Source organism: Genypterus blacodes, unplaced genomic scaffold, assembly GCF_046128005.1.
Source record: "Genypterus blacodes isolate CSIRO-AG114 ecotype Tasmania unplaced genomic scaffold, CSIRO-AGI_Gbla_v1 ptg000152l_1, whole genome shotgun sequence".
NCBI lineage: Eukaryota > Metazoa > Chordata > Actinopteri > Ophidiiformes > Ophidiidae > Genypterus > Genypterus blacodes.
This window is the reverse complement of record NW_027466954.1, coordinates 482,536-495,000: the sequence shown is the minus strand read 5'-3', so window position 1 is coordinate 495,000 and position 12,465 is coordinate 482,536. Positions and strand designations below refer to the sequence as shown.

Sequence of the window (12,465 nt, the reverse complement as noted above, 5' to 3'; positions counted from 1 at the left end):
CTTTGAACTAATCACCTGTGAGAAGGCGTAGAGATTGGGACCTATGATCTCATGGTCCTTGCGTCCCCTCAGTCCGTCCTTGCTACCTGCTGGCTCAGGCTCAGTCTGCGTTAAAGTGGAAATGGTAAATCCAGAGACACTTCAAAGAAAACCGGACAGCTTTTTCCTTTTACCGTTCCTGTTTCAGATCCCACTGCCAGCCTGTTTCCTTTAACACGCTCCCTGAGGACACCTAAAAAGACAAACATCAGTGGATCGAGGCCAGGAAGTGCTGGCCTATGACATCACTCTGTCCCCCTGTCCCCCTGTCCGTCCCTCAGACTGCAGGGGAGCACATTGACCAAAGAACAACTTGAGATTTTGGTTGAAAAAAATCTTTAAATCCCAAATTTTCTAGAGGCAATACTTGTTTCTATTTTAATCGAGATATTGTTATGCCTCCCATTTCACAGAAATGTTGAGAAAATATAGAATATGATAATATGTTTGAGATGTTTTTCCCTCAAACTTTGTTGCACTGTGACCTTTGACTCCTGAGGGTTCAATTGCAACATAAACTTCATTAAAAAGGAATAAAGTTTCATGAAGAAGTGTTTGATGTGATGAAGGTGAAGACGTTGGAGGAATGTGTGTGTGTGTGTGTCCTGCAGAACCCAGCAGACCTGCTCCACCTCGACGTTTTCTAACATCACACTGTAATCTTTGTTTTTTGGAGGAATTTGGCTGAAAGGGGAGCGGCCGGCGGGGGGCCCTTCACATCTGGTTAATGTATCAGGCGGACAATAGACAGCATACAGCGCTGACTGACATACGATACAGCCGAGAGCCTCTACAGCGCTCATTCATCTACTGAGCTGCCAAAGGACCAGATCCACGAGTCATCTGCCAAGTCCAGCTCGATCTGTTTGGCCTGAAACTCATCTGCTCTGATAATTTACAAACTCAGGGCCCGGGGGGGGGGGGCTCTCTTCTCAGTCAGGTTGGTGCGGCGAATGGCTCTAAATGCTACAGTTCCCATGATCCCATGAGTCAGAGCGGATCCATAATTGATCCAGAACATGAAAGTAAATCGATTGAGCGCTGGGAGCAGTTTGTGACTTTTCAACCGACTTTGTGTCCCGAGTGTTGGACTCAAACTGCAGGCCGTCACCATACATGAAGGACTATTCCTCCCACTTTGTGACTGCGCGGGTGGACGCAGGCCTTTCCTAAGAAGTGGGACTGCACCTTTAACGCTGCGACTGCACGAGTGCAAGTTTGGATTCGATTTTCTGTAATGAACTCGTACAGATCAAAGCGTGCAGGCGTCAGACGAGCTTAAGAGCAGCGGACAGGCGCTAGGAGCTGGGACGTTCTTCAAAAGGCCTGCGCTGAACCCTCGTCCTGCTCTCTCCCATCAACACTTTCACTGCTCTGGATGTTTGGACGAGAGCCGTATGAAGCAAAACTCTCCCAGATCTTTCTTCTTCTGTTTTTTTTCTTCAGAGGAGAGGGGGAACCAGGGAGGGAGGGAGGGAGGGAGGGAGGGGAAAACACGGGAGATGAAACCCCAGCCACCACCTCAGTGTCTGGATTTCCTCAACAGCACTTTGTCTGAATTCTGGAGAGAGGGAGAGGGGTGAGGGAGAGAGAGAGAGAGAGAGAGGGAGAGAGAGAGAGAGAGAGAGAGAGATGAAAAGATGATGGGAAAAAGAACACGTCACGTCATTTGTGTGAGCATGATGTACACACAAACACACACACATACACGCACATAATGTATGTATGCACTCTTCCTCCATGGACCTCGTAGGATGTGTTTGTTTCCTTTGTCCAAAGTATCATTTCACAGTTTGTTGAATCAGAAATGTGGTCCTTGAGGAGATTCCAGGGATCCTTAAGGAAGTCTGAGAGCGTTCTACGGGTCCTTGAGTTGGTTCCTGGGGTTGTGGAGGAGGTGAGCGGTCCTCAGAGAACATTTGAGATTGAGTCAGTCATTGAGGCAGATCTGCATAAGTCTTTGAGCTTGATTAAGGGATCACAGAGGAGGACTAAAGGCTCCTTGAGGAGATAAGCAAAGAGATTCCAGGGGTCCTTGAAGGGAGACTTGGGAATCACTGGAGGAGGGGTTGGGGTGTCCAAAACTGCAGAATGGCTTGTAGGAAAAAAAAGAAACATTAACGGTCCCAAGTCCATATTAGGATTTAATGTCTCCGATAATGACACATAATGGGTGATAAACTGCAAACTCTACACATTGAGGCTATAATTTGACCTTTAACGAGCCAACATGGCTGCTACATTTACATGGAGAGGACCCGGAACCCGTTCTTCCCTCCTCACTCTGCTTTTCCATCATGTTTCCTGCGTCGTGGGACTGCAGTGCTGCTTCGCCTTTACAAGCAATAAATCATTCTTTCCTCAGCCTCAGCCGTTTCACTTTTTGGCTGAGGTCACTGTGTTTGGGAGGAGCTGGACTCTGTCAGCTGTGGAGGGACTGAAGCCAGCTGCCCTCATTTCTTTCCCATAATCCCCCTCTCTGTGCTTTTATTACATCCTCTCTCCTCCTCTACTTCCTTTTCCTCTCCTCTTTCCCCTCTCACCCTTCCTCCCCTCTCCTGTCTTTGCCCTTTCCCCTCTTGTTTCTATACCCCCTTGTTTCTCGACTAAGCTTTCCTTTGCTTCCCTTCAAATTTTCATGCTATTCTCTATGTTCGCACAACTGGAACGCACAGTAAAGACAGGAAAAATTGGCTAAAGGAAAAGAAAGGAAAAGGAGAAGGGATAAAGGGAGGGAATGACGGATGTCTACCAGCTCAGGCGGGCGTTTTATTCTAAAACTCTTTGTCCTAAAAAGGTGTTGTGGCTCTGGTAGTGTTTAGGTTATCCAGTCGGTGTGTTTATGTGCACTCTGTTCTTCCCCTCTTTTTCCTCCCTCGCTTCTCCAGAGCCTTGGAAATGCAATTTTAAATAAATAACGGCCTCCTTTAGTGGAAAATTGAGCCAGTGACACGCCGACCTCCCTGAAACTCGGCACACTCTTTTCGTCTGTTGATTACAACACTTTGAACTTCTTAAGGTACAAGCTACTTGTGATTTACAGAAGTTTAGCTGTTGCCAAACTATTCTCGTAGTTACCTAGCTGCCTAAAAAGTAGTTAACTACATTGAAGGTAGGGTGATGCATGCTTGATACGTATATTCAAACCGACAACATTGCCAGTAATGGTGTGTTTAAGAGTCAGTGTGAGTGTGTGTGTGTTTTGAATCATGTTGGGCCACAGTTATAAAAGTGCTCAGTATGGACTCCATGGTTAAGCAATGCAGCTACTTGTCAAAAAAAATCTTACGGGAAATAGCTGAGCTACTGTTAAGCTACTGTAAAAAAAAATTTAAGTTAGTAGTGTCTGTACTTGTAGCTAGGTTATCCCCAAAACTGACTACATGACATGAAAACAAATCAAAAATCAAAAATAAACATACATAACACAAAACTAAATTAAAATAGAAAAATTAAAATAAAGAAATTGTGGTTACCATAGCGATAGGCAACACCAATTGTTTGAAATGCAACTTGGATCTCATTTGCTGATAGAGGCGATGGATGAGGGGAGAAGGTGGGCGGAGCCAAACGCTCCAGGTGTACATTCCTGTCAGTGTTAGTTTATTTGTAAAGTCAGCGTGACCCCACAACCTCCCGCTGACCTCAACCTCCATCTCCCACAATCCTTTGGGTGTGTCCCCTGTATCTGATGTGTGAGCGTGTGTGAGTGTGTGTGTGTGTGTGTGTGTGTGTGTATGTGTGTTGTAAGGCTTTAATTAAATACAGATTTCATCCTGTTATGAGTCAAAGTGAAGATCATTTTCCCACAGGGAGAAAAAGCAGAAATCAACTGATGGAGGAAAAAGATAAATGATAAAAAGACGAGTGGAAAATAAATAAAATGAGAGATTCATTCCAGAAAGAGATAAAATCAGAAATACTGCAAATCTCTGAATGTGTGAATAATTGACTCCATAAAATTTTTATTCATTTGTTGTAGAAGGTAGACAGTGTGCCATGATATCTCACAAAACACACACAAAATGCACAAATAAAAGAAATAGATAAAAGATATTATAGCTCCGTAAAGTGAACATTTTCATGTCAATAACAAATAAGAAATGTGCCTATCAATCAGTGAAAAGATACAGTATGTGTGTGAGTTACAAACAGTGTAAGACTGGGTGTATTAATCCAGCCGCGGCCTCTGTGTGACCTCCTCTCTCACATGACTGGAATTCTGTTAAGTTCTCTGCCTGGCCCTTGATGAAGTGGGCAGGGTGTTCATGCACATCACCCAAAACCTAAAACTAGGCAGGACAATGTTTTGATGAAATCCGCATGTACTAAATTAGGCTCACAATTTATCAGTCAACCCTTATACAAGCTCTTAGTGTTCATGCTTATTCGTTGTACAGTCTCATAGAGCCAGGCATAATCCCGTTTCAAATGCATTATGATTGTGGATAGGGAGTATGATTGATAAGTTCTGAGCCTGACACACAATGAAGTGAGCAGCGCTTGTAACGTTTGACTGAGGTAGCGATCATGAGGTGTTTTCCATTTGAGCCCAGTGAATCTAACATACAAGACGCTGAGGAACTCGAGGCTCAGTGAGCTGTACAAGATGGACAAACTAAAACAACATGTTGCTGGCTGCTACCCATTATTGTAGCTTTGAAGTTCAACAACCACCCCCTCCCCCCTCACCTGATTCTGGCCCTGATATTTTTTTTTATATAATCCCCTCAGTGTCTTTGGAAGAAGTCTATGTTGGCTTGGAAGGCGATGATGTGGGAAATGTGGATGAAAATTTTTTATTCTTGTATGTATTAAGTGCTTGTATAATCATGTTAAGTGGTTGAAACTGTGGTTTGAGGAAGTGTGTCCAAGAAACCAGACTTGACCTATGTTCGAACCACTGCAACCAGACCAGATGCATCCTGTCACAAAGTAGAGGAGTTTTCTCTGTTCTGTAAAATCAAGAACAACAACTCTTAGCAGACATAGTCAAACATGACTCAGCAGTATTGATGAAGGGGATATAAGCACTGATGGAAAAACCCATCGGCGCATTCTCAGCGAGGTACATGAACATGAGGTTCTGTATATGAGACGTCTGTTCAGCTGAATATAATAAAACCTGTGATTCTGCAGTTTGGTTTTGAGTGTTTTCCTCTACTCACCGGAGCTCGGCCAACTCACTAAACGATGTAGTGAGTTCTGTGTTTGTTTTTTCAGTAACAGAAATTCCATAACTTTAACCGCTCTGAGTTAGAGCTTTCAATGCTCAGCTTAATACTTATCAATCAACCCTGATACTGTAGGCTTTGCTCTTTCACACACCAAAACTCAGACCTAATCTTTTCTCCCTGCTCCTCACTCTTTCAGCATAAACATATTTTCCCCTTTTCACACACACATTAAATCTTACACACACTCTTTCACAGACATGCATAAAGGCAAACAGCTGAGGAGTTTCGGTCTGTTTGCAGGCCAGACTCCTTACCCCCCACCCCACCAGGCTCCACATACCACTGCTGTGACTGAGTAGGGCTGGCCTACATTCTCCATATTACAGCGCTATAAATATGGCCATTATTGTTCCAGTTTGTCATGGGCTTTATGGCTCTGGAACATGGGTCGCACGGTGAAAAATGAGTTCATTAGGACTGAAAAGTTCAGTCAAAGCCGATTTGAGGATTGAAGAGAAGGAGAAGGAGATTCTGATCAGAAGAGACGGCCCCGGTAGAAAATATAGGTAAAAAGTGTACTTGGTGATATGTAAGGTCAAATGGCAGGAAAGAAGAGATAAACAGCCACTAAACCACTCCTAGTGGGCAAATGCTTAGTAAATGACTTTTCCTATGATTCTATGTGGCTTCAAAATCATACACATTTACTTTTCTACATAATGTCAAAGCTGAATTTAGGTGATTTTACTCTCATCTTTTCTGCATACCTATTGCTTAGATGTCCGTCTTTTCTAGAATGCCATAGAATGAACAGCAAAGTATTGTTATAAAAGTTTCAAAAGGTTTCTTGTGAGTTTTAAGATCATTTTTGGGAGTAACACTGTGATTTTGCATTAAACAAAGATGTAGAGGATCAAACTGTATAATCAAGTCAGTTAGAGTTTTAACTGCTCAGGATAAAGCCCATGTAGGAACATTTGAGGAATACTTCAGGCACTTCTCATTTGGTGTGTTTTACTACTTGGAAGTCTGTCATTTTGGCCCCAACTCCTGCTCAACGCCCCGCCCCCTTCACTTCCTCCACCAATCAGCGGTGAGACCGTCGAGAAAACAAACCGCGCAATTGGACGAAGACCAGGAGATGGGGAGTGGAGTTTCAAGGCCCCCGCTGCGGTGGAAGTCTTGGGCTTTTTTGGAGGAGGGGGGCGGGTGAGTAAGGAAAGGGCGCCTGGAAACCGTCGCCGGCCGAACGAGTGTTTGAGTGAGTGAGATCAGTCTGCTCTCTCCTGCAGACATAACCGAGGGAAAAGAGCCCCGCACAGCTCCCGAGGACGAGTGTTAAGAGTGTTTTAGTAACAAAGGAAAGTTTTTATCTCGCACACACGGAGCTTTTAATGGTAGAAAAAGTCCCGCCGAGTTGTTGTTTTTTGGGTGACTCTGGATTTGTTCGCATGCCGCGGCGCAGCCTGACGAGGAGCCGCTTTGGAGGAATTGAACTAAACTTCTCTTCCTTCGACCTTTTCGGTTCTTCACATTAAGGTCAGAGGACTTCAAAGAGCTCCGAGCTGTAGTTTCTAACGTTCACCCGCGAGTCTAACGTGGATAAACGCAGCGACGCTGGATTCCGAGCAGGTTGGAGTATGAATAAACCCCCTAATCCACCATTTTCTTGGAGAGTTGTGGAAAGTGCGGTGGAATAATAAAGGAATGCAGCAGTGAGGAGCCGAGTTACGCTTTTTACGCTCAACACGTCGCCTGTAGCGCCTCCTCGAGGAGCAGGACTTTAGTTTGTACTTTGATTATCTGGACATTTACAGCTGTGGGAAGCCTCCGCGGGTTTTTGGAAACAAGTCGGCTTTCTTCTACCTCCTTCGATCATGGCGGTGGGGAGAACCTGGATTTGGATAACGGGCTGCGCTCTGGCCGTCACGCTGCTGGTCCAGCACTGCGCAGGCCAGTATGAGAAAGGGATTTCCATACCGGAGCACGGCTTCTGCCAGCCCATCTCCATCCCTCTGTGCACGGACATCGCCTACAATCAGACCATCATGCCAAACCTCCTGGGCCACACAAACCAGGAGGACGCCGGGCTGGAGGTCCACCAGTTCTACCCCCTGGTGAAAGTTCAGTGCTCAATGGACCTGAAGTTCTTCCTGTGCTCCATGTACGCACCGGTTTGCACCGTCCTAGAGCAGGCCATTCCGCCGTGCCGCTCGCTGTGTGAAAGAGCACGGCAGGGCTGCGAGGCTCTCATGAACAAATTTGGGTTCCAGTGGCCAGAGAGGCTGCGTTGTGAGAACTTCCCCATCCACGGCGCAGGGGAGATCTGCGTTGGACAGAACACCTCAGACACAGACGGCCCCACCTCAGACCCGACCCCTAAACTTACAGAACTTATGACGTTGCCACCGTATATTGGCCGCCAAAACCAGCCATTCTCCTGCCCTCTGCAGCTTCAGGTCCCCCCCTACCTCAACTACCATTTCCTGGGGGTAAAGGACTGCGGCGCTCCCTGCGAGGCCTCCAAACCCAACGGACTCATGTACTTCCGGGAAGAGGAGTTAAAATTTGGCCGGCTTTGGGTTGGAATCTGGTCCATTCTGTGCTGTGTGAGCACCCTTTTCACTGTGCTCACGTATCTGGTGGATATGAGGCGGTTCAGATACCCAGAGAGACCCATCATCTTCCTCTCAGGGTGTTACTTCATGGTGGCTGTGGCCTACTCAGCTGGCTTCCTGTTAGAGGACAAAGTGGTCTGTGTTGATAAGTTCAAGGAGGACACTTACAAAATGGTAGCCCAGGGCACCAAAAAAGAAGGCTGCACCATTCTCTTCATGATTCTCTACTTCTTTGGGATGGCTAGCTCCATCTGGTGGGTCATCTTGTCTCTCACGTGGTTCCTGTCAGCTGGGATGAAGTGGGGCCATGAAGCCATTGAAGCCAACTCCCAGTACTTCCACTTAGCAGCCTGGGCAGTTCCAGCAGTAAAAACAATCACCATCCTGGCCATGGGACAGGTTGATGGCGACATGCTCACCGGCGTCTGCTACGTTGGAATTTACAACGTGGATGCCCTGCGCGGCTTCGTCCTGGCGCCGCTGTTCGTCTACCTCTTCATTGGCACTTCCTTTCTGCTGGCAGGTTTTGTGTCACTCTTCCGTATCCGCACCATCATGAAGCACGACGGCACTAAGACGGAGAAGCTGGAGAAACTGATGGTGCGTATCGGCGTGTTCAGCGTGCTGTACACGGTGCCCGCCACCATCGTCATCGCCTGTTACTTCTACGAGCAGGCCTTCCGCGAGCAGTGGGAGCGGACGTGGCACATGCAGACGTGCAAGCGATTCGCCGTGCCCTGTCCGGCCGGAAACTTTGCACCCATGACGCCCGACTTCACCGTCTTCATGATCAAGTACCTGATGACTATGATTGTGGGCATCACCTCTGGGTTCTGGATCTGGTCCGGGAAGACGCTGCAGTCATGGCGTCGATTCTACAAGAGACTGAGCAACAACAACCAGGGAGAGACGACGGTGTAGGGCCGGGACCTGGGTGAACCAGGACGGGAAGGACATGTGAATTTAAAGTATTTCCTGGCACATGTTGCGGACGTTGGACTCGTGAAAATGAGAGTGTTGTTGGGTGGAGAACGTCCCGTCTGGCTCATGGAGCCTTTGACTGAGCCTTTTGTTCACTGAGGGGACGGGTGGAAATCTGGCATGTGGCCTCTGAATCCTCACACAGAGCCAGAACTCATTGGTACCATTAAAACAGGGACATGGACACTGGATGAGCGGATGTGCAACCGCACCCTAGAGACCATCCTACCGTCCCAGAGACCATTTTCTATCATATCTGCAGTCGCGCTGACTGTTTGTTTCTTTTCTGAATCAATTTTTTTTTAATCTGTTTTATGTTTCATACTTGTTCACTAATTGAAGTCAGAAGCAGGAGTATGAGCCGCCGTGTGTCTGTGCCATTTCATGACTTTTTGTTCTCATCAGTTTATTCATTAGGAAAGACATTTGTGAGCTTTTTGAATGTGTTCTTCTCCGTCCTCTGGATTGTGTTTGCTGATCTGTGATCCGCGCTCCTGAGACCATCACACATGCTGGGACCCGGCCGGTGCACCAAACTCCATTTGGGGTTTTTTCTTTAACCTCACGCAAGCTGTAAGGATTTTTGCGAAACTGCCTCATTTATAAGTCAACATATTTTTGTAAATATACTCTCTGAGATGATCTTATGTATTTATGAGAATTTTTAAAGTCGTGTTTTATGCATCATTGTTTTTCCTTTGCATTTTTTGATGCTACACAGCTTGTACCTGTACAGTTTTACAGAATAAAATCTTAAAGTTTGTTTAAAAAAAAAAGGAGAGAGAAGTGATGTTGAAAGTCAGGTTTGTTGGGAGGTTTTTAGTTGGATGCAGAGTTTCTGTTGGCAGATTCCACAGCAGCGCCTGTGGCTACGATGAGTCTGAAAAAAAAAAAACATGGATCCACATATTTACCCTGGCACATCACCACAGTGGTGCTTGGTAAAGAGAGGACGGGTGTAAAAGTTGGCTGATCCCTGTTTTCCTGCTGAAATCTGATCCCTTTCCCCCCTCAGCCCTCCTCCTTTTGTCCTGGCCCGAGAAAATGTTGGGAGTAACAAGGAAAAACCCTTCTGTGCCCCTCTCTCCAACTCTCTCTCTCTCTCTCGGTGTGTGTGTGTGTGTGTGTGTGTGTGTGTGTGTGTGTGTGTGTGTGTGTGTGTGTGTGTGTGTGTGTGTGTGTGTGTGTGTGTGTGTGTGTGTGTGTGTGTGTGTGTGTGTGTGTTTCAGTGCGGGTAAAACTCCTGAATTCAAGATTTGTTATTGAAGCAATAAACCGTTAAACTACTATTAACTATGGTGAAGTACCCAAAGTAACTGTAGTAACAGTAAATAGGTGTATTGTGCCTCCAGTTTGGTGTATTTTCTGAAAGGAGATCAGGAAATGATGGAAGTGAATGAAAATGGAACCAAAGTACAATCATAACTCAATCAACTGATCAGTTTGCTCATTAACCTTTTGATGACCTTTGCAGTGTTTACCACCTGAGAAGCTTTTATACAGTGAGAACTCCAAACATTTTGTCTTCTCAAATGTCTGTATTTGTTGCCGTTGACCTGTTTTCAATCTTGGTATCTTAAAACCTTTTGGGATTTTTAGTACGATGAAGCAAAAACAGTAGTTGTACATTTTATACCGACTCAATGAGTCAGCTAGGCAGCTGCTCCTAAACCTTCACACACAATCAAAATGATCTTATCAAGTGATTTAGTCTGTTATTGAGTCATGAACATCTGATTGTTTCGACCTGTTTACAATGATTTGACCAGTTTTTGCTGACTCGTCATCACTGTCGGTAGCAGTGAGGGTGATGACTTCTTTGTTTTTCGCCAAAGACGGTGAGTGTACGAGTTCACTCTCACTCTTAAAAAAAAAAATGTAATGTCCTTATAAAGGCAGGCTCAGAACTTTTCAATCAACCATCACATTTCTATGGGTCGGATTTTTATGGCAGCTAGAAAATATAAGCGTCTCCTTTTACTTTCCCATGATATTAAAGCTACAGAGAAATGTTCTTACTGGTGTGCTGCTTTGTCCTCTCCAGCAGCTGAGGTGTGATCCTCATGCGTCCTCCTCCTCCTCCTCTTCCCCCTCCAGAACCCTCTTGTTCCTTCACAGGCCACTGGAACAGAATGATACAGTACAGTATATAAATTATACATAAAGTCTAAAATCAGTCCACTGGTATCAATTTGCTCATGTACACACCATAAATACTGAGTGAAAATGGAATTTATGACGCCCAACAATCCAACACTTCAACAAATGGGAAGGAAAGTAAACAAAGCGAGAAGTTCATCCTCTTCGGAACATGAATATCCACAGCAAAATGACTGCTAATACATTTGACTGGGTTATAATTCAAATGGAAATGTTGGAGACAGAAAGAGACAATGTTTTTTTTCTCTTGGCAGACATCAGACCATACCAGCATTAACATTCACTCTTGTTTGGACTGAGTTAGTGATCCATTATATTTCTCAATTCATGTTAAGATAAAATTATTTGTAAAGCTAAATATAGTAAAAACAAGTTTTTTAAAGGGGTTTACATGATCATAATCATAATCTTTCTTCACCTCAGTGTTCAGAGCTGTGATATTAAACTTAGGTATTTAACTTGAATTTTTAATGTCGCAGTTACTTATGGTGACCACTGGATGGCAGTCATCGCCTGTAAAATGGCGCTAACCTCTCGTCTTCGCTTTTTTGTGCCCATCTCTCCAGCTTTCCTCTGCTTCGCCCCATCCACCCCTTATGTTCCTCCTCTTCCTCCTTTTCTCTACCTCCTCCTCTCCTCATGAGATAGTTATCCTCCACTTCTTCCTGTCCTCGGCTCCTTGTGCCCCCACACACACACATTTACTTATATCATTATACATCTTACATACCTACATACATCTATGTTGTGACATGTTTGCTTTGTCTTGAACATGTTTAATAAATAAAATAAAAAGTTTAGTTTAAAAGGAGACATTGTTTTGCCAACTTTCTAACCAGAAACCTCACAATAAGATCATGACCTGAGATATTGCACAGAATGTACAGTGTGCATGTGGTTTGTGTGTGTGTGTGTGTGTGTGTGTGTGTATTGATTGTGTGGGCAGGTTGGACCTTGGCTCTGTTTGATGAATTTCAACACTGATCCAGCTGTGAAAACTGAGAGTACACTTTGCAAAGATGACTGTGTGTTTAATGTATGAGTCAGAGTTTGTGCAGTAGCAGTGCAGGTAGCAGTAAACACAATAGTTGTAATTCAGTGATTTCATAGCAGCAGCAGAAACGGCTGAAGTATTAGTAATAGCACCATAAAGCAGCAGCATCCCATAATATGAAGCTGTGTAATCTGAGGTGAATATGTAATCGGTGGTGTAATAAGCATTGGAGGCCTGTAGGAGGAGCTAGAGGGGTTTGGTGAGTGACTGGTGCTACAGATCGGACTGCTCACAAGTGAGGCTGTGGTGCAGGACTTTGGCCTGGTGTTTGAGGCTCAGTAAATATTTACTCTGACCTTTGCTGACTCAGAAAGAAGGTCAACCAACTGAAATTTAGGGGAAGAGTGTGTGTTTCAGGTTACCGTTCCTAAGCCACTCATCTTTAGATTTTCACAGATTTTTTTTTTTTTCTGCCGATGAACACGTGTACTTTTAA

At 45.0% G+C, this 12,465-nt stretch overlaps 1 protein-coding gene across 1 annotated transcript; it reads left to right on the top strand.

The window, feature by feature from the left end:
- Positions 1 to 6,348: 6,348 nt before the first annotated feature.
- LOC143012614 (frizzled-7-A-like) lies at positions 6,349 to 9,797 on the top strand. Its single transcript, XM_076165839.1, has one exon. The coding sequence runs from the start codon at positions 7,094 to 7,096 to the stop codon at positions 8,753 to 8,755; it is 1,662 nt and encodes a 553-aa protein (XP_076021954.1). The 5' UTR covers positions 6,349 to 7,093; the 3' UTR covers positions 8,756 to 9,797.
- Positions 9,798 to 12,465: the final 2,668 nt, after the last annotated feature.

Bases quoted from the DNA above. Each gene is read 5' to 3' on its own strand.
- LOC143012614 (XM_076165839.1), top strand. From the start codon at position 7,094: ATGGCGGTGGGGAGAACCTGGATTTGGATAACGGGCTGCGCTCTGGCC.